The following is a 23,420-nucleotide window of genomic DNA, read 5'->3' as shown; positions in this document are numbered from 1 at the left end:
CAGTGATGACTCGATGTCCAAGGGTCTGAGAACCCCATGGTCAAGCCTTGTTGCAAGCATGGAAACACCTGAATCATCTCTGGCTTTCTCCCCCACTTCAGACTGCATTTACCTACCCATGAAGTGCTTTCCTACAGCTCACCACAGGTCCCTGTGGCAGCCTAGGGGAACACAGTCGAGCACTTCCTGAATCTCTTACCACCCAAATGTCAGTGGGCAGCTGCTGGGACAATGCAATCCCAAAAATACCATAAGGGCATTAGTACTGCTCCCCTTTACACTGTCTCTCTGCTCTGAGTCACTGTGTCAAGAAAGTTGATTTTCACTCCCCTCATGCTATTTATCATCTCTACAGTCCAGATAATAACTATGTCATAAGGCTTTGACTTGTTAAACACATAAGATGCGAGCTCAAATTAGACTCTTCCACATCCTATTACTTTAGAAAAACTGAGACTGGAGTCATGCAAAAGAAGTTGTTGGTCATTTTATTGAACAAGAAATGAACAGACATATGAGAACAATACAATGGAGCATTTGCATAGAAAGGGGCAGCTGCTTGGGTGTAATTATCTGTGCTTAGCAGTCTAATCTACTGGTGATTTTGGTGCTGGTAATCTTCAAGGCATCCATCAGGACAGGATCATCTATTTAAGTAATGAAGTAGTGTCAGAGATGTCAGCATCCTGCACAGTACCACTTGAAACAAACTTAGATTCTGTGACAACTGGAGTTCATCAGGACAGTATAAGTCTCCATGTACGAGAGTAGGACCTCAAAAGAGCAGAATTCATGCTACAAAGGTAAACAAAGAATGTTTGGTCAAAGCTGGAAAAAAAATGAAGATAAAATTTGAAACCAGGAGACACAGAGTTGGTCTGCTCCTGTCCTGTGGAGATACTGACTCCTGAGTCATCCTAGAGGAGCCTCTGCACTCAGAGCAGCTGAGGATCCACTGTACTCAGAGCAGCTGACACTGAGTTGATCTACTCCTGTCCTGTGGAGATACTGACTCCTGAGTCATCCTAGAGGAGACACTGCACTCAGAGCAGCAGAGGAGCCACTGCAATCAGAGCAGCAGACACCAAGATTAGAATCATAAGACTACAGAGACATCTGGACTCTGAGGAGCTCTGCAACAAGCAAGATAACTGGAAATACAGACTCCAGTCTTACACAGTGAGGGCAGGCAACACTAGAGTTAACCAGATGGCAAAAGGCAAGCGCAAGAACATAAGCAACAGAAACCAAAGTTTCTTGGCATCATCAGTTCCCAGTTCTCCCAATATAGCAAGCCCTGAACACCCCATCACACCTGAAAAGCAGGATTCAGAATTAAAATCACTTCTCATGATGATGATAGAGGATTATAAGAAGGAATTAAGTAACTCCCTTAAAGAAATGCAGGAGAGTACAAGTAAACAGATAGAAGCCCTTAAAGAGGAATCACAGAAATCCCTTAAGGAAATGGAAGAAAACACAAAGAAGGAATTAAACAAAAACATTCAGGATCTGAAAATGGAAATAGAAACAATAAAGAAAGCTCAAAGGGAGACAACCATGGAAATAGAAAACTTAAGAAAGAGGTCAGGAGTCATAGACACAAGCATCACCAACAGAATACAAGAGATAGAAGAGAGAATCTCAAATGCAGAAGATACGGTAGAAAATATTGGCACAGTTGTCAAAGAAAATGCAAAATGCAAAAAACTCCTAATTCAAAACATCCAGGAAATCCAGGACACAATGAGAAGACCAAACCTAAGGATAATAGGTATAGATGAGAATGAAGAGTCCCAACTTAAAGGGACAGTAAATATCTTCAACAAAATTGTTGAGGAGAACTTCCCTAACATAAAGAACAAGATGCCCATAAACATACAAGAAGCCTATAGAACACCAAATAGACTAGACCAGAAAAGAAATACCTCCCGTCACATAATAATCAAAACATCAGATGCACAAAACAAAGAAAAAATACTAAAAGCAGTAAGGGAAAAAGGTCAAGTAACATACAAAGGCAGACCTATAAGAATTACACCAGACTTCTCACCAGAGACTATAAAAGCCAGAAGAGCCTGGACGGACATCATACAGACCCTAAGAGAACACAATTGCCAGCCCAGATTACTATACCCAGCAAAACTCTCAATCACTATAGATGGTGAAACCAAGATATTCCATGACAAAACCAAATTTGCACAATATCTTCCCACAAACCCAGCACTTCAAAGGATAATTGATGGAAAACGCCAACACAAGGAGGGAAACTACAACCTAGAAAAAGCAAGGAAGTAATCATCCAACAACCCCAAAAGAAGATAACTATACAAACATAACTTTACCTCTAATAGCAAAAATAACAGGAAGCCACAATCATTTTTCCTTAATATCTCTTAACATCAATGGTCTCAATTCCCCAATTAAAAAGACGCACACTATCAGACTGGATACACAAACAAGACCCAGAATTTTGCTGCATACAAGAAACGCACCTCAGTGACAAAGACAGACACTACCTCAGAATAAAAGGGTGGAAAGCAATTTTCCAAGCCAATGGTCCCAAGAAACAAGCTGGAGTAGCCATTCTAATATCAAATAAAATCGACTTTCATCCAAAATTAATCAAAAAAGATAAAGAAGGACACTTCATACTCATCAAAGGAAAAATCTACCAAGGTGAACTCTCAATTCTGAACATCTATGCTCCAAATGCAAGGGCACCTACATACATAAAAGAAACTTTACTAAAGCTCAAAACACACATTAGACCTCACACAATAATAGTGGGGGATTTCAACACCCCACTCTCAGCAATGGACAGATCATAGAAACAGAAACTAAATGGAGACACTTTGACATTAACAGAAGTGATGAACCAAATGGACTTAACAGACATCTATAGAACATTTCATCCTAAAACAAAAGAATATACCTTTTTCTCAGCACCTCATGGTACCTTCTCCAAAATAGACCATATAATTGGTCACAAAACAGGCCTCTACAGATACAAAAAGATTGAAATAATCCCTTGCATCTTATCAGATCACCACGGAATAAGACTGGTCTTTAATAATGACAAAACCAATGGAAAACCCACATGCACAAGGAAACTGAACAACTCTCTACTCAATGATGACTTGGTCAAGGAAGAAATAAAGAAATAAATTAAAAACTTTCTAGAATTCAATGAAAATGAGGACACATCATACCAAAACTTGTGGGACTCCATGAAGGCAGTGCTAAGAGGAAAACTCATAGCTCTAAGTGCCTACAAAAAGAAACTGGAAAGAGCACACACTAACAAGTTGACTGCACAACTAAAAGCTCTAGAACAAAAGGAAGCAAATACACCCAGGAGGAGTAGAAGGCAGGAAATAATCAAACTAAGGGCTGAAATCAACCAAATAGAAACAGAAAGAACAATACAAAATATCAACAAAACCAGGAGTTGGTTCTTTGAGAAAATCAATAAGATAGATAAACCGTTAGCCAGATTAACCAGAGGGCACAGAGACAATATCCAAATTAATAAAATCAGAACTGAAAAGGGAGACATAACAACAGAAACTGAAGAAATTAAAAAACTCATCAGATCCTACTACAAAGGCCTATACTCAACAAAACTGGAAAACCTGGAAGAAATGGACAATTTCCTAGACAGATACCAGGTCCTAAAGTTAAACCAGGAGCAGATAAACCATCTAAATAGTCCCATAACCCCTAGGGAAATAGCAGCAGTCATTAAAAGTCTCCCCACTAAAAAAAGCCCAGGACCAGATGGTTTTAGTGCTGAATTTTATCAGACCTTCAAGGAAGAACTAATACCAATTCTCTTCAAACTATTCCACAAAATAGAAACAGAAGGAACACTACCCAATTCGTTCTATGAAGCTACAATTACACTCATACCCAAACCCCACAAAGACCCGACAAAGAAAGAGAACTTCAGACCAATCTCCCTTATGAACATCGATGCAAAAATACTCAATAAAATTCTAGCAAACCGAATCCAAGAACACATCAAAATAATCATCCATCATGATCAAGTAGGTTTTATCCCAGGAAAGCAGGGATGGTTCAATATTCGGAAATCCATCAATGTAATCCACTATATAAACAAACTCAAAGAAAAAAACCACATGATCATCTCACTAGATGCTGAGAAAGCATTTGATAAAATTCAACATCCCTTCATGATAAAAGTCTTGGAAAGATCAGGAATTCAAGGCCCATACCTAAACATAGTAAAAGCAATTTACAGCAAACCAGTAGCCAACATCAAGCTAAATGGAGAGAAACTTGAAGCAATCCCACTAAGATCAGGGACTAGACAAGGCTGCCCACTCTCCCCCTACCTATTCAATATAGTACTGGAAGTCCTAGCCAGAGCAATTAGACAACAAAAAGAAGTCAAAGGGATACAAATAGGAAAGGAAGAAGTCAAAATATCGCTATTTGCAGATGATATGATAGTATACTTAAGTGACCCCCAAACTTCCACCAGAGAACTCCTAAACCTGATAGACAACTTCAGCAAAGTGGCTGGTTATAAAATCAACTCAAACAAATCAGTAGCCTTCCTCTACATGAAAGATAAACAGACTGAAAAAGAAATTAGGGAAATGACACCTTTCACAATAGTTGCAAATAATATGAAATACCTTGGTGTGAATCTAACCAAGCAAGTGAAAGACCTGTACAACAAGAACTTCAAGTCCCTGAAGAAAGAAATCAAAGAAGATCTCAGAAGATGGAAAGATCTCCCATGCTCATGGATTGGCAGGATTAATATAATAAAAATGGCCATCTTGCCAAAACCAATCTACAGATTCAATGCAATCCCCATTAAAATCCCAACTCAATTCTTCACAGAGTTAGAAAAGGAAATTCTCAAATTCATATGGAATAACAAAAAACCCAGGATAGCGAAAACTATTCTCCACAATAAAAGAACTTCTGGAGGAATCACCATCCCTGACCTCAAGCTGTACTACAGAGCAATAGTGATAAAAACTACCTGGTATTGGTACAGAGACAGGCAGGAAGGTCAATGGAGTAGAATTGAAGACCCAGAAATGAACCCACACTCCTATGGTCACTTGATCTTTGACAAAGGAGATAAAACTGTCCAGTGGAAAAAGGGCAGCATTTTCAACAAATGGTGCTGGTTCAACTGGAGGACAACATGTAGAAGAATGAAAATTGATCCATTCTTATCTCCTTGTACAAAGCTCAAGTCTAAGTGGATAAAGGACCTCCACATAAAACCAGATACACTGAATCTAATAGAAGAGAAGGTGGGGAAGAGCCTTGAATACTTGGGCACAGGGGAAAAGTTCCTGAACAGAACACCAATGGCATATGCTCTAAGATCGAGAATTGACAAATGGGACTTTGTAAAATTGCAAAGTTTCTGTAAGGCAAAGGACACTGTCAATAGGACAAAACGACAACCAACAAATTGGGAAAAGATCTTTACCAATCCTACATCTGATAGAGGGCTAATATCCAATATATACAAAGAACTCAAGAAAGTAGACTCCAGACAACCAAATTACCTTATTAAAAAATGGGGTATAGAGCTTAAGAAAGAATTTTCAACAGAAGAAACTCGAATGGCCGAGAAGCACCTAAAGAAATGTTCAGTGTCCTTAGTCATCAGGGAAATGCAAACCAAAACAACTCTGAGATTCCATCTCACACCAGTCAGAATGGCTAAGATTAAGAACTCAGGTGATAGTAGATGCTGGCGAGGGTGTGGAGAAAGAGGAACACTCCTCCATTGTTGGTGGGACTGCAAGATGGTGCAACCACTTTGGAAATCAGTGTGGCGGTTCCTCAGAAAATTGGACATAGCATTACCTGAGGATCCAGCTATACCACTCCTAGGCATATACCCAGAAGATGGTCGAATATTTAACAAGGACATATGCTCAACTATGTCCACAGCAGCCTTATTTATAACAGCCAGGAGCTGGAAAGAACCCAGATGTCCTTCAACTGAGGAATGGATTCAAAAAATGTGGTATATTTACACAATGGAGTATTAGTCAGCTATTAAAAACAATGAATTCGAGAGGTTCCTAGGTAAATGGATGGAACTAGAAATTATCATCCTGAGTGAAGTAAGCCAATCACAAAAGAACACACATGGTATTCACTCACTGATTATTGGATATTAGCCCAGAACCTTGAAATGCCCAAGATGCAACTCACAGGCCACATGAAGCTCATAAAAAAGGAGGACCAACGCCGGGTGGTGGTGGCGCACGCCTTTAATCCCAGCACTTGGGAGGCAGAGGCAGGTGGATTTCTGAGTTCGAGGCCAGCCTGGTCTACAGAGTGAGTTCCAGGACAACCAGGGCTATACAGAGAAACCCTGTATCGAAAAACCAAAAAAAAAAAAAAAAAGGAGGACCAAGTGGGGGTGATTCAGTTCTTCTTAGAAGGAGCAACAAAATACTCAAGGGAGCAAACATGGAGACAAAGTGAGGGACAGAAACTGAAGGAGGGGCCATTTGAAGACCTTTCCACCTGAGTATCCACCCCATATGCAGTCACCAAAGGTAGATGCTGATGTGGAAGTCAGGAAGTACATGCCGATAAGGGCCTGATATGGATGTCTCCTCAGAGGCCTTCAAGAGTCTGACATATTCAGAGGCAGATGCTCACAACTAGCCATTGAACTGATCATGAGGTTCTCAATGGAGGAGTTAGATTGAGGACTGAAGGAGCTGAAAGGGTTTGTGGCACCATGAGGAGAGCAACAATACCAACCAACCACAGCTCCCAGGGTCCTAACCACCAGCCTGGGAGCACTTATGGAGGGATCCAGGGCTTCAGCTGAATATGTAAGAGTAGAAGGCCCTGCCGGGCACAGGTGGAAGATGAGATCCTTGACTTCATGAAGGCTGGACGCCCCAGGGGGTGGGAATTTTGAGGGTGGGGAAGTGGGAGTGGGGGGGGTAGGTGTGGGTTACATCCACAGAGAAGAAGGTGGAGGGGTAAGGGGATGGGGGGGGTCCCGGGTGGGTGGGGGATGGGGTAAGGGGATAACATATGAAATGTAAATAAAATATCCAATAAAAAAAAAAGAAAGAAAGCCAGGGGAAGCAAGCCAGTAAGTAACATCCCTCCATGGCCTCTGCATCAGCTCCTGCTTCCTGACCTGCTTGAGTTCCAGTCCTGACTTCCTTTGGTGATGAACAGCAATGTGGAACTGTAAGCTGAATAAACCCTTTCCTCCCCCCCCCAAAAAAAAAATTTGAAACCAGAACTATTTGAAGGAAGTTGGACTGGTGAATGTAAGAAAGAAACCTTCTGGCAAACATGGTAACACTCATCATGATTCAGTAGTGTCTGCTGATCTACAACATAATGATGTCCATCAGCTATGTGGCATCTGTCTACCTTTTAGAGCCACAAGGTTTCACATTTCTTTGTCAAGACATCCTTTTAAGAAACAGATTATGATTCAATTCAGGGTCTCAGAAGTCAGGACAGTGGCATAGACCCTCTTACTCCCAGACAGGGAACAATCTGGGGCATGGGACACAGATATCCCTGAAACTACATAGTAGAGAAAGTCGCATGAAGAGGAATTTCCACTGTACACAAATCTACTGTATCTCCAATGTATCAAAATAAGGGGGAAACTGGCATTGAATGTAAAGACCAGCACTGAAGGGCACATTTTCTTCAGCGTGGTCTAGACAGAAGCTCTGCTTGGAGGTGTAAGCTTCTCTTCCCAGTAATGAAATCTGCTACCTCTTCCACCCCAACCAAACAACACCCCAGTGTTCCCAGAGTGCATAATTACACTTTAACTTACTGAGAAACTCAAATTTTAATATGTACAGATGCCCTATTCCCCCAGTGCTAGATATATTGTCAATACTTCATGTATATATTCTTAAGTAAGTACACTACACTTACACATACACATTTCTCTGAAGACCTACATGTGTAACTTTCATATGTTTCAATAGTTGCCCAAGGAAAGACCCATACACAGTCTGATCTACTTTTATGAACACACACAAAGAGAGAGAGAGAGAGAGAGAGAGAGAGAGAGACAGACAGACAGACAGACAGAGAGACAGAGACAGACAGAGAGACAGAGATAGACAGAGACAGAGAGACAAAGAGAGACAGAACAGAGAAAGACAGAGAGACAGAGAAAGACAGACAGACACAGGATCTTCCATGATTGCAAATATTGCATGAGTGTATGCCATTGACCCCAAATACACTTTAAAAAACAACCAAGTTTGTACATCCCTCTATTTGCACAGCATGTCTCTAGCGTGTGCTGTATTCATACCTCTTGTTGGTCAGTCTGATCATTTAAGAGACAGTTGGTCAAGTCAGCCTGGGTCTTCATACATGTTGTTTTTCCTAGGATCACATCAAAAAACAAGTTCTTTCTAGCCACCATCTAGGAAGAAGTTAAAGCTTCACTTTAGACATTATAGTGAACTACACATGGGCTCTTTTACTTTCCAGTAAGTGTGACATACCACAGTAACCACAGTATTCCTAATAATTTGGTAAAGTAGGTAGCTCTAGAAATAATTCAGGATTGAAGGCAACAAAACTTTGTGTTCAGCAATGCAACTATGCTCAGAGGACAAGTGGTGTCAAGAGGCTAAAACACAGGACTAACTTGAAGCTGAAGCCCATAATGAGGAAGAAGTAGCTCTGTTCCAGTGAGTCATGTGTGGGAGCTCACTATTTAGCTGAATCCTCATCACAGCAGAAAATCCATGCTTGCCATTGATTTAGACTCATCCCTGCATGATAATGAGGACATGGGATGATTCTCTAAAAGAATGTTTCAATACAAAAGGAATATGCCCTTATAATATCTTTTGAATGTTAAATTTTCAAGTCTTACATTATTAATTAAAAATATTTAGTTCCCTTTCCTAAAAGGAAACCTAGGCTCAACCTGTTAGAACTCTAGAGAATCAAATGGTGAAAGCAGACCAAGATTTAAGAACACTGTGAAACCAGGAGTGAATCCAATACATCTTTTATTATTAAGCTTTATATTGATGAAATGAGATCGATCCACTCTATCCTGTGTGTAATGGTCAAAAATTCTCTAATAGTTCTTTCATCATACATAGTATCCATGACTGAAGATGTTTTTATGTAGGGATTTGTTTTATGTAAGGATCAAGGTTTCTGAGGTGCTATTCTATTATGTGAAGAAAGATCTGGACAACCAAGAAATTAAAATTATGTTGACAGTAAACAGAGAACAGGTCATAGAAGAAAGATTCAAACACATGAGGTGAAACAAGGGTCTCAAAGATCTTTTTCTTTAAGTGTCCCCACTACCTAACTCTCATCACTATTCATTAATGACATCATTTTTTAAGATTAAAATTAAGCCATTACTTAAGAGAGAGTACTCTCAAAAGATTCAGGATCCATTCAGATTTGAAAAAGTTATTACACAATCCCATGGAAGATTTTCTTTAAAATGCTTTATCCATTTCTCATTAAAATTATATTGGCCATCTAGATGACACAACAGGTGTTTCACTTTTATTAACTCTTTTACCATAATTAAATGTTGCAGAGGCTGCTAAGAACTTTGTTACCTGGGAAGGTTACCAGTGTCTACAGGAAAATGCTGTAGACAAGAAGAACTGGATTATTGTTTACACCTTTGATATTCAGGGAATAAAGAAAAGATATCTTTACACTGACACTGAATGACACATTGCTGTGTTTGTATTCATGTTGGTAACATGTTGTGAAATGGTTTCTGAAGAGATGATTAGATTTGAAAGATATTCTTATTAGGATGAAAGACTGTTCCTCTAAACTAAATCCTTGCTTCTGTTGACCCTGTGGCTTAGTACATACTAGCATGTGTACTTGACCCCTATTTTTCTTGCAACATTTTCCTTTTTGTGTTGAGGGTTAAGTCCATACTGCTATGTTCAGGTGCAGTTCCCCATGGTCTTCTATGCAAGGTTTGGAAGGATCATCCAGACTATCACCCAAAAATCACATCTTCAAAAAGTAGAAGCAATTTGTTGAAACTTATTCCATGGAAACTCCAAGATCACCATACTAAATGAAGCTAAGATCCTCTGGAGTGGTGGTACTCCTTATTACAAAGACTCATGTAGTAACCTAGGTTATCATCCGATTTCAACCTGAAGAAGCACTGGATCAAAAGGATTAATATTTTATCTAAATTGTTACTTGTTATGTGAAATAAAGGAACTCTTCAAAAAATTTGTTTTTACATGGGTTCAATATAGAAAATCATTCTGTCTTCATACTTCAAGCAGCTTCAACGTAGCTAGGAAATGTCATATTATGGGACAATTCTCTTCATGGCACAGAAAAATATGGACTTATGACCACTGCTGGGTGAAAGTGATACAACACTGCAATCTACAAAAATGTAACCAAAGGAAACTCAGAAAACAGGAGGCTGTTAGGATATGAAGGCACTCTCAGATGGTTAGTGATGGGAGTATGCAAACAGTGATCCTATATATGAGAAAACTGTGTGTGACTATTTTTCTTGATCTACCTTATACACTCTTATAAACTGTATTAGAATTCCATTTCACCTGATAGAAGTTGTACACTAAACAGTTAATTAACAAAACATTTTTAAAAATCACTCACCCAGATATGCGTGGGCTTGAGGAAATACAGGACGTTGGCTAAACATAGTAAAATATAGTAGTAACATAGATTGACAGCCTCTGTTCTGTAGTTGTGATTGCTCTTGATATTTACCCATAAACACAATAAGAATTAAATGAAAAACACTAAAAATTTCAAGCAGAGAAGGTAGTTTTGGTGATAATTTAATTTTTATGGTCACCTAACTATCTGTTTAAAATGTCTCTGGGTTACAGAAGAGTGATGATAAGAGATTCATCTCAGAGGACACTCTCTTAGACCCTTTATTCTGGTGTGGCTGGGAAGTTTAGCAAGAAACAAACATGCACTCATGGGCAGCATACTCTTAGGTTTCAAAGGAGTAAAAGAGAGGTTACTGCAGTTGAAGTAAGCCCACCTAATAGCGCTTCCAGAAAATAGCATGTATCTGAGGAATAGACTTCATGAAGGGGAAAAATGTGAATACTGCCATTCTGTCCATCTCAAATCACTAGTTACAAAGCAGACTGAGTCAGGATCAGAGAGCAACAGGGCAGAGAAAAAAATGATAGATGGACTAAGGCTATATACTGCTACATCTCTCTATATGTATAAGTCAGGCTCCCCCAATAAAGGATCACATACATGCTTTCTGACATTCTTCACTTCTACCACATGTCTCAGGTACAAGTCACTCTTGTTTTCATTGTACATCATGACAGCTGCATTCAGTGCTTCTGGGGCTCCTTCCTCTTCCATACTAGATTTCTCTGTATCACCCAAATTGTGACCTAGGACAGGGTAAAGTCTCAGATTCAGAACTAGTATGAAGGTGGTCAGCAGAATTAGTTGTGCATGGAGCTGGCAAGCCATAGACTTCTTTGAATTCGACTTGGATCCAAGGCTTGAAGTGGAACTTCAGTGAGCCTGGATCATACAGTGAGTGCAGCCTGCAAATGAGTTGGCCTTTTATTCTGTACTGTGAGTTTGCATTGGCTTCTTGTCAGTACCATGTTTTTTTCACCATTCCCCTTCCTTCATCTCTTCCTGCCTTCTATATTTTCTCTCTTTTTATATTGCTCTTACAGGATGCCAGATCTTTATCCACTTCTTTCCCTTTCTGTTTGACATCTTACTCCCTAAATAGTCATCTTCTCTGTATATCCACTTCTTATTTTCTCAGAGTTCCAGGCTATCTCTTTACCTCAGTTTTCTTCACAAATTTTGTTCTTCCCATTTTGAGATCTCCTAGCTTGGTCGTCCTTCTTAACAAAAGATATCACTGTTCTCTGGCCTTCAAATTCCTACAACATCAAAGTTGAACACTGTGTGCTCCAGAAACTCTTTGTGTTTGAGGTCCTGGGAGATCAGTATTGTCCAAGGTCAAGATACACAGTTACTCATATAAGAGTATTATTTCATCTAAGACCATTTAGTACCTCCCTTTTCTGAGGCCAAATTTCTGAAAGAACCTTTAACTTTGACAATGGCAATTTGATTTCTTTCTACAACCAATTACCACCAGTCATTGCATTCAATAAAGGAAGCTCCTTTAAGGTTGCTTCCTGGCTTATGCTCTGATTTGGTAATAGGGCCAAAGCCTCAAGGTAGGACAGGAAAAATGTCTTTCCTATGACTTGTGTATGTTTCATTTGAGAGGATTTCAATATGGAAAAAAATACATCAAACCTAGAGTGATGCCTCAGATCTGAAGAGCACTTGATGTTTTCTCTGAAAACATAAGTTCCCTATACCCATCTATGATAGTTGACAAACTGATGACCAGCTAAGTGGAAGTCATGCTTCTGGCCTCCCACTCACATGCTCATATGTGTACATGAGCATGCACACATGCATACACACACACACACACACAGGGAGAGAGAGAGAGAGACAGAGACAGAGACATAGAGAGAGACAGAGAGAAACCCAGAAATATAGAAACACACACATTTACACTCTACCACATAACTAAAAAGAATTAAAATTAACTTTTCTGAACAAAAGGAAGAAAATTTAAAATGAAGTTTTCTGTTCTGTGGATCAAATATTTAGAATTATCCTAATATTTTAACAGAGTAAAATAATCCCATAATTGCTGAATTTCCAGAGATTTTGTTGGTCAGACATTTGTCATTTACTTTACTCAAGTTACCACTGGTAGACAGATAAGACTTACAAGGTAAAAACAAGAGTCATGGCAGAGTTTATATTGAAATATTCTGGGTAAATAACAACATTAATACCAGAAAAATTTGGGTTTAGAACAAACATAATCATGCACTTGTTATCTATTTTTCAGTTGTTTTTGCTTTGCTAATAGAAATAAAGTTGAACATCTGCTCTGTCCTCATGTCATATCGTATCTTGATGAGGAAACATGCCAGTCTTTTTAAAATAAATAATGTTATCATTGATTATAACCTCATGTTTTTCCTTTTCTTTCATCATCTTCTTCAAATGGTGTTATATATACTCCAATAACATTAATACATCAAGTTCAGTGAGTTATTTCAAACTCATTGCAAATATAATAGAAAACAGAAAATTTGAAATTATTTTTTTAAAAAAACCTACAAAGGTCCTATAAAAAGAAGTTTACTTCTCTTTTGGATTCTACTGCTCTTTGATGTTCTTTAATTTCTTACGAGTGATCCTTCTCCCAACACTCAGGCTTCAGATTTAGTTCTTATTTAGATTATATTTTAAAATCAAACAACATACCAAACTACAACTGAGGTTTTAAACTTTCTTTAAGGGTCATAGTCATTATTCTTGATTAGCTTTAAGCAAGATTACTAAAACAAATGGAACTCTTCATGTTGATGAGGGAAACAGTAGAGTCCCATACCTCCTTGATAAATATCCAAGATGCTGACAGAATCTCTGAATTATTAGAGTAGGGTTTTTCCCTTTGTCTTGAATTATGATGGATTTCAAGCACTTAATTTTAGTTACCAGGGAATAGCTTATGAGTTCAGGTAATGGATCAGAGCTTCTTTGGCAGAAAGAAAGGTGATGTAATATCTCTTCAATCAACAGTCTAAGACTATCTTTAAAGAAACATATGAAAACCTGTTTGGATATTTGAAGGAAATCAATAGTTTCCTGTATGATGATGCTATGTCCTTCCATCTTGTGAGTGAAAAAGTCTGGATAAATGTAAGAAATGTATGGTTTTTGGGTTGTGGGATTTTTCTGAACTAATATATATGTCTATTACCAGCCTACAAATTTCAGAAAGTACACCAAGACCATCTCCTCATGAGCTGCAGGTTGCAGGCTTGGGTTATTTCTGTGCTGCAGCATAATGGCTTCAATTTTCCTCAGAACAGTCCTGTGTTTCTGTCCAGAAAGCTGATCATTTGTAATATCCTGGCTGGCTTCTCCAAAGACCCTTCCCTTCCTGAGTCTATGGAAAGTTCTGTGCTCTAACTCACTACAGAAAAATCTCTCAGAAGAAATGCCCAGAAGAAAAAAGTTATAAGATGGATGTTTAGCAACTGACTTTGGAAGTTTTGGTTTTCAAGAATTGTATGTTTTAATGGAAGAGTCCATGATTCCTCCTGAACATACTAACACTACTATATAATGTAGTTGCAAGCATGTAAACCTCACCCCCAAGTACTGTAACTGAATCAAGCTCTTCTCACTATAAAGTATAGCTGTAGCTAGATGCTACATTGATGTAATGTTTGGTGAAACCAAAGAAATGTGTGTGAATACATAGTCTGAGTTGAAAAACAAGAAAAATCCATATCAAAAAGAGATTAAAGACATGGCATAAGTCACAGAACTATCTTGCATAAAAAATGGTATACAAGTTTTTGTTTTGTGTATATACATAGGGAAAGATATTGATGAACAGAGTGGCATCCTATGAATACATGAATATTGTGTATTAACATATATGTATGTGGATGTACAGGATAGTCTGTGTGGTTCTGTTGTGGAGTGTATAGAAAGAAGCATATGTGAGATATGTTTTTCAAAGATGTAAATATGTTTATATGCTTAAAATGGTATGTTTCTTTACAAATACACACACTTCTTCATAGAGTGTTTGTTCATATAAATAGCTCTTGGAGAATTTCCTTTGTGCATTCAGAAGTATTCTGAATTGCTCAGTAGGTTCAAGTGAGGATCAGGAAATGCAAAGTCTGTCATAAGATACTTTCTTGTTATTTCTTGCTGAACTGGAAGAGGTAGCTTCAGGTTAGTTGGCTACATTAAACTCATTAAATACTGAGTGTCTTTCTGAACACATTGATTGCAAAGTGTCCCTGAAATATCACCCAATGCCCAATGTCAGATTTTTCCTAAACAGAAGTATTCTTGACATAAAGGGATCTAGCTATGTGGCTTTAATGCCTTATTAATACTTTAGATATATCAGGCTTTGCCTCAAATCCCAGATTTATCTGTGTTGTCCCAGTGCACTTATTGAGGGTAGGTATGGCAATGAGTATATCCCACTGCCATTTCCTCTGGAGTATTGAAGGACTATGTATAAGCAAATGGATGAGAAACCCTTTGAACCAAGAAAGGAGTCAGATGCCATCTGATGCCATGAAAGCCAAGTTTTATCGATAATCAAAAACTAGAGGATCCAGCTGAGTTTTGTTAGAGGCTTTGGATGTGTGGATGTGTGTGGATCAATTCTTACCCCAATTTTGACATATTTTTCTTGTAAACTTGATGTTAGCTCTAACAATCACTACTATCCAGCTCTTTATTTTTCAGAGAGAGAGGGGTATACACCACCACTGTACCACTGTGGTCTGTATGAACCACTTGTCCTTGAGCAGCTCCAGCTCTCACAGAGTCTATGTAAGTATCTACCATGTTCTGCTCAATGAGATGCTCATGCCCTGGAGAATGGATCTTAATTAGCTAGCATAAAGAACTTGGCAGAGTAATCTGATTTTTGCAGGATATCAAACATTAGAGACATCCTTTTGTCTTTTTCTCCTTAATTTCTAAATTTCCAGCATATTACACACACACCCTGCTCACTCCCTGTTCAGTAAAAAGGCTCATTAGCTCTTTTTGAGTTGTGCCAATCTCAACTTTTATAAGTTTTTGGAAAGTATTAAGATTAATGGGTGCTCCTGTACATATAAGCATATCATGTCAAGTTCTGTTGTCTCTGTGATATCATACAATCATAGTTGACAAACTACAGAATTGGGCATAAAATCTATTGTACAGATGCAGTGGATCCAGGCAAGGGCCTCTATAAGGAAAAACCATGTCTGCTGCCCTCCATTCTCAACTGCTCTTTTAACAATGAGATTGATATAAAAGAATATAAAATTTTTGATGGCTAAAATGAAAACTTACCCATATGTGCCCAAGTTACTTAGTCGAGATTATGACTCCAAAACTCAGGTCTCTAGGAAATGAATACCTGAAGTTTCCTGAATTCTCCATTTCTGTGAAAGAAAGGTTTAGGCACATACAGGAAGCATACATGGAAACTATGTCCTTGCCACCCATAAGTAAAACACTACACACAATCCAAGACATGGTAACATAATTCAAAGCAAGGTGAAGTGCATTTCCTTTCACATTGTGTTATTGAGACCAACTTTGATGTCTAGGATCACAATGGATGATCCTATGGATCTGTCTATTCTCTGTTCTCAACGTAACACTAATGCCTAGACAAGGTAAGTAAGATTAACTAGGTCCTGACAGTTGACATTGATACTACCCCCCTTATTCAGGTGCTATCACAAACAATATACCCTCATAGCAGTATTTGTTTGGGGATCCTAGATCATTGACTCCTGTACTTGGTGTGTAACACCTGACCATTAAGCTGCTAGCTAAATAGTCACAGCCACCAAGTCTGCTGTACAGAAATCAAGACCTTGCATTTCTGTGTTCATATTTCACTTTTATGATTATTCACTCTAAATATTAAGATAAATGTGCCTATCTATAATAGTAACCCAAAAAATCCAAGCAAGATTGCTTAATTGAGAAAAGCAACTGAGACTAGATAAAGGTTATTTTTATGGATGTCAATACTTAGTGAGGTTTTCCATTTCTTTATTTTATTTATTTCTTTTCCATTGTGGATGTAGCATCCCCTCTCTCTTTTCCTCCAATTCCTGGATCTCTCTCTCTCTCTCTCTCTCTCTCTCTCTCTCTCTCTCTCTCTCTCCCTCTCTCTCCTCCCTTTCCCCTATAACCTCTCCCTTTCTTCACAGAAAAGGGGAGGTCTTCCTTGAATATCATCCCACCACGTCAAATCATGATGCATAAGACTGGGTGCATCTTCTCCTCTTGAGGCTTGACAAGAAAGTTCAGGTAGGGGAAAGTAATCCATAGTCAGGCAGCAGAGTCAGAGAAAGGCCTTGCTCCTCCAGTTTTGGAGTCCTACTTGAAGTCCAAGCTGCACAAGCTCTTCTTACTAGTTGAGTCTCTGTGAGCCACTATAGGCACAGGTTATTACTTTCTGCGAGTTTACTTGTAGTGCCCTTGATTCATCTAGCTTCTACAATAACCTCTCCCTTGACCACAGGATTCTCCAAGCTTCACTTAATGTTTGTCTGTGAGTTTCTGTCTCTGTTTCCATCAGTTGCTGTGCAAAAATTGTAAGATGACAATTATGGTAGGCTCTTGTCTTAAAGTATAGCAGACTATGATTAATACTTTGAGGGTTAGTTTCTCTATTGTGTCATGGTTTCTAATTGAGCCAGTCATTGATTAGACAGTCCCTCAATTTTTGCTCCATCTTTATTTCAGCACATCTTTTAGGCAAAACAAATTGTGAGTGTAATGTTTTGTATCTGGGTTATTAATCACAATCCCTCTCCTGGAAATCTTGCCTGGTTATAGGAGCTGGCCATTTCAGGTTATTTTTTCCCCATTGCTAGGAGTCTTTATCAGGGTCACCCTCATAGATTGCTGAGAGTTTTCCATTGAGATGAACTTCTAGCTCATGTAAGAGATTCCCCTCACTTTTCACTGTACGTCCCGTTCTACTTCTATCTCCCAGTTATCCCCTTCATATTCCCCTACTCACCCCCTTTTCCACTCAGTACACTCCATCCGTCCATCCCCCACCCCAATGTCTATTATATTTCTCCTTCTCAGTGAGATTCAAGAGTCTTCACTTGAGTCTTCCTTGTTATTTAGCTTCTTTGGGTCTGTGTATTGTAGCATGGTTATTCTGTATTTTATGGCTAATATCCACTTATATGCGAGTAAATCCGTACTATGTTTGTCTCTGTACATAAGGGCTACCTTGCTCAGGATAATTTTTCTCATTCCATTCAACGTTTGATCCAAACTCCATACACAACAATTGTTCTCAGAGAGCAGCAACTCAAGAAGAATGGCAGTATTTTTGTTGGGCAAAGCTTGGCCAGATGATATGTGGCTTTACAAGGATGCATTTGAAAGAAGTGTGCAAAAAGGAAAAAGAAGGCAGTGATTCAAGTGTACATAACTGGACTACAGAAGGTTTATCTCTGGGATTCCTGGCATCTGTACAGTGGGATCAATCCATATGAAAGTTCCAGATCCAGAAGCAAGGTCTTTAATTTGTGAGTAACATCATATCCAGGCTCATAGTATCAGATCCTTTCAAAATGGAAGATTATAGAAGGCACAGTTTTCTTGAAGTAATAAAGGTAGAGAAGAAAGCCACACACTACTTTGTAAGAAAGGGAAAAAAGATAGACCATCAGGGAACTTAAAATTAAAGGGAATATTCTCAGCCTGAGAAGTCAAATACAAATGGTAGTCATGTGAATGACCAACTGGTACTTCCATGATTCTTAGTTCCCTGAATATTGAACATAACTCTTTAGTGGACAATGGTTATTGCTTCAATTGTCTAGAGTCCATAAGATGGTGCATATCCCATAAAGTACTCATGATATCCTGAATCTTGATACATAGCATGGGAGGACACTGGCTCAAGGCCCATCCAACTCTGGCACATTGAAAAATCAATAAATGTGGCAAAAGGAAGAATCAAAGGAGGAGATATATTGCTGAAAATAAGAGATGATATTTGAGAAGATGAGCACTGCCACCACCACTGAATAGTATCATAGAAACTTGAGGTATAAGGCAGAAGCTGGCAAAAGAAACAGGAGTTCTTCCAGAGAAACTTTAATGTTGGACATAACTCTGACCTCTTCTATGCATGGCACAGCCATATAGAATAGCTTACAGCATGCAAGTGAGTTTTCTTGACATGGCAAATTTTTTGTATGGCTGAGATATCTGCACTCTGAGAAGCATGGACTGCAGAAAGTCCATCAAGAGTTGTGTCACACTGCTGGTATGCCTTTTCTAGCCCAATTACATGGCAGAATGAATCTTGGACACCATCTCACTGTATTTCTCAAACTTACTGCAGATCAATATGAACATGTACTTTTATGTTATAATGCTGTTTAAGTGAATTAGTGACTTTATAGAATTCCTGAGTTAATTCAAATAATTTTAGAAGGAAAGGTTGGACATGGTTTTAGTAGTTTTACCAGAAAGATATAATAAAGTTAGAATTTATAATAGAATGTGTCCCTCCTCAGAAAATAAATGAAGGCTGTAAAATGAGGAGTAAAATGTGTTTTCATAAATTGTACTAAGGTACTGGCATTTCTGAATTGCTAGAGTCTTTACAATATGTTTGACCTATCACAAGTGCCTCTCCTCAACTCTCTTCAGAGTTTATGAGTATGTTATATAATTAAAAAGTTTAAGTTTCTCCCTGTACCACTGAAATACTAGATATTCAAATCAAGTGGCAGCACCTTCGCCAATATTCCCTCTTATTCTCTATTAAGGGCTGAAGACCTTCCTCACAGTGATAATTGTCACCTGCTTTCCCTGAATTCTTTAAGTTTTCAAAAACAATATCACTTCAGCAACTATTAAACTACAAACTGTGGCTGCCATACAGAAGTGCAACCTTGAAACCCTCTAGAACACAGCTTTGTTTTGCTGACTCTGAGATACAAAGCTTTTTCTGTAGTGCTTTTTAAGTTAAACTATTACATAAAGGATCACTTAGAGTGTTTTTCCCCATCTGACACTTAACAAACTAGCCCTCTCTCATCTACATGGACCACATCATTATTCTGTATGATCCCGTGAAAATGTCCAGTGATTTCTAATGGTATTATGATTTTTCTAACCCAAATCCTTCTACAGTCTCTCTCAAAATATAAGATCAGATTTGTCACAGCAAGACACTGTGATTCCAGTAACAATAATTTTTTGTCTTATGGTGAGTTTCTATTACAGGTATGAAAATACCTGTATAACCACAAACAACATGGTGAGGAAATGATTTATTTCATCCAAATCACTTAGTAACATTCTATTACTAAGGAAATTCAGAGCAGCATCTCAGACATGGTAGTAACTTTGGGTGAATCGATGTCCTTTCTCATCAACTTCTCATTACCACAATATCCTCTCTGTATATTCCTTTTAGACCTCTTTTGTATTTGTTTTATTTTGAGAGCCACACATTTGAACCTTGACTGACTTTTTGACCACACATTTCAAGTTATCCATTGGAGCCTGATGGAGCTTACCGTTGGGTACACAAAAAAGGGAAATATCTATCCTTCTCTGAGAAACCATCAGTAGTCCTTCATACAGCAGGAAGCAGTAATGCCCCTTAAGCCAATCTATGATACAAGATTGATTGTTTAGGAAACAAACTTGTTTAGTACAAACTTGTTTTGTATGATTCTTGAGTGGGCTCAGAACAGGAAATATCAGCATTTTTGAGATTGTGTTTTCAAAGTTCAAGATCTATAAGATAAAACCTGGCACCTGGTTTATTTTGTAATCTCTATTATTTTATATCCTTTATTCTCCTACTTCTTAGATGTTTCCTCAGCACATTTAGGTACAATAAACATTGTTTGGGAATGACTATTCACCTATTGTTTCATTCAAATGCCTTGAACTGCCATATATTCACTGTTCTTCATTCTTGACACCAAACAAATACTCATGAAATTCATGAAATTTTAGAGAATCCAATCCTGAGATGCATATTCTTCTTTTAGGAGCTCTGTGAGACTATAAAAAGCACATACCACATACTGTCAATACTGACAATTATACATTTTTCATAATTGGAAATATCTGTAAGAATTCAAATAATGCTTCTCTCTTCTTATGCCTTGATACCTAGAGCCAAAACAGGAGTATTATCTTTTTCCATTGATAGTGAATATGTAGAAATACTTCCCTAGGTAGCTGTTTGAAAGGAGCCCACAAGATGGATTATCAATTTAGGCTCCTGTGCTTTCAAAGATATACACATTTCCAAGTTGCAGTATTATCTGTGTTAGCCATTTCATTGTAAGTAGTTTTATCTGTGTCATAGCACTGCTTATGATGTTTCTCTGGAGCAACCAAAGATTTTTTTCCCAGAACATGCCTTGGATCAACTTTAGACTTGTTCATGGAATTTTCTTCAACAAACTCTACATTTCTTTCTATATTTTAGTATCTAGCTTCTTGTTTCAGTGAGAATCTCAAATAAGTGGTGGAAAATAATAAACATGCTAAGAAATTATTACCTTTCCATGTTGATATTTCCTTTGCCAAGGACTTTTTTTATTAAATATAAAATCCACCTCAATGAAGTTAAGAACAGAAAACAAATAGACTCACATTCTTTGCCAGAATATAATTCCATTGCCAGATAACTACAGTGGATTCTAGTCCATTTTTCATTAAATGCTTTATTTTCCTCTAACATCTTATTAGACAGATCTCAATAGTTTGAAAAATGTTCTATATTTTCAAACTCCCCTTTTCCCCTTGTTTTTTTTTTATTTTATATTATTTTTCCCAGTCTGCTTTTATACCAATTTAATTACATTTAAGTATTAAGGTCAGTTCTTGGTTGAGGAACTAGCAATACAATAGATGTAAATAGTCAAGGAACAAGTAAGACAATAAACACAAAGTCAAAGAACAAGCAAGGCAATAAACAAAGTCCCGTGATCAGTAGTGTGATCATTATTTCTAAGGCTTATTAGGATGACCAAAATATCTGAGCCTACTTCCCTGTCCTAGCCCAAAGTCATTTTCATGCCTAAATCTGACTTCTTTGTTCTAGCCTAATGTTTAGATTCCTGCCTGAAATTACTTCCTTGTTCTGCACAAAGCCTTACCAAACTAAGACATAAGTACATTGCTTTTGATAATGCATATTCCATGACAGGTAAGGAAGGCATTCTTGTTAGAATGACCTAAGACAACCTCAGTTTTGTTTATGAAATTTGATAAAAAGGGGGGAAGAGGCAGAGAGCTTTGGGGATGCTTGGCAGGAAACTGACATTGGCAAAAGACAAGGACATGGGCTGCTTGGCAGGAATCTGGCATTGGCCATGGACAAGGAAATGGACTTCAGGCAGGACTCTGACATTAGGCTAGACCCCACGAGGATTCCCAGTGGTAGAGCCCAAGCAAAGAAGACTCAGATGAAAATATCTCATCTTGCAGGGATTCAGACACACAACAGTTCCTTTGTCCACAGTGTCATTGATTGCCATATACTGAGTATTGTAGCCTGAGGGATTCAGTAGCAATATGCCTGAAAGGCTTCCCACTGATATTCTTAGCCATGGAGTAGGCCTGCAGTTTTAGTTAATGGACAGCCTTCATTCAAAGTTATAGAGAACTCAAACATTAAATAACAGATTTTGTCAGAAATTCATTTATCTCTGATCACCTCTAGCAAAAACTGAGAGTTCTAAGTAACTAGATATGGGCATTATATGCCACAATATAGTCAACAATCAGGAAAGTGATGGCACACAAATGGCTGTATCATAATGAAGAAATACCAATGATTGGCTCAGAAAAGTTCTTAAGAGAACCAGAGACAAATCTAATGCCATAAATATTATTTTAGTGGGGTGCAGAATTTTTTAAATGAACCAGTCTTAAGAACATACAAAAGCATGATCATGTCATAGATCAATATTTGATAACAAAAGTATCGTTTAAAATTGACCACAAGGATAAGTCTGATGGGCAGTATGGTACAACCATCATATCTGTCTTGTTATACTTGTGCTGGAAAGCTGAATTTGGGGCTCCCTGCTTTCCTGGATGGTACTTTGCTCACTGATTCATATCCTTAGCTGTGTATTTAGGATTGGGGTTTCCCATCTATATTCATCAAGACAATTCTATTATACTTTTGCTTCTTATATTGTTTTTATCCATCATTGAAGTTGGCATAATAATGGCTTTTCGGAGTGCATGTGGATCCTATCTTTCCTTTGTACTTCAAGTAGCAGCCTGAGGAGCACAGGTCACAGTTTTACTTTAAACCTTGGGAAGAAGTCATACTGATTGTATCCAGTCTTGGGTCTCCTTTCTGTGTATCAATATTTTGCATTTCCTATTATAGTTTTTCTGCCATTTATTTATTTTCTTAAGTGTTTTCTATCATCTTGATTCAATATTGGGAGGTTCAAATATGCATAGAAAATTATAAAAATCTCTACCTGCAGATATCCTAGATTCAAGTGACATTTGATACAATACAATTATTTCTTATAATTTGATTCTTGTCAATTTGATTGAGTCGATCCTAGTTGACGGACTCCTTGGCTAACAGTGACTTTTTTTTTTTAGCTATGAAATAAGGAGACTCTTTGCCCTGACTTTTCATTTTTATTTTCTTTCTTGACTTTCTGCTCTGATCGTTATTCATTCTTGTCATCTTTGATTTATTTTTGTATTCCTATGTCCTTCAAATATATCTTGGA

General features: G+C 38.0%; 1 protein-coding gene across 1 annotated transcript; it reads right to left on the bottom strand.

Moving 5' to 3' along the window:
• Positions 1 to 711: 711 nt before the first annotated feature.
• On the bottom strand, positions 712 to 11,514 carry LOC114628477 (cystatin-S-like). Its single transcript, XM_028776365.1, has 3 exons — positions 11,287 to 11,514; positions 8,327 to 8,440; positions 712 to 795 (listed from the first exon to the last, which is right to left on the bottom strand). The coding sequence occupies exons 1-3, from the start codon at positions 11,512 to 11,514 to the stop codon at positions 712 to 714; spliced, it is 426 nt and encodes a 141-aa protein (XP_028632198.1).
• Positions 11,515 to 23,420: the final 11,906 nt, after the last annotated feature.

Source organism: Grammomys surdaster, unplaced genomic scaffold (assembly GCF_004785775.1).
Source record: "Grammomys surdaster isolate TR1022 unplaced genomic scaffold, NIH_TR_1.0 268, whole genome shotgun sequence".
NCBI lineage: Eukaryota > Metazoa > Chordata > Mammalia > Rodentia > Muridae > Grammomys > Grammomys surdaster.
The sequence above is the reverse complement of the archived record's forward strand: the minus strand, read 5'-3'. Positions and strand labels throughout refer to the sequence as shown.

Bases quoted from the DNA above. Each gene is read 5' to 3' on its own strand.
- LOC114628477 (XM_028776365.1), bottom strand. From the start codon at position 11,514: ATGGCTTGCCAGCTCCATGCACAACTAATTCTGCTGACCACCTTCATA. The intron at 8,441-11,286 runs GTATGTGATCCT...ACTTCTTCCTAG, and splicing joins TGAAGAATGTCAGAAAGCAT to ATGGTGGCTAGAAAGAACTT. The intron at 796-8,326 runs GTATGAATACAG...TTACCTTTGTAG, and splicing joins ATCAGACTGACCAACAAGAG to CATGAATTCTGCTCTTTTGA.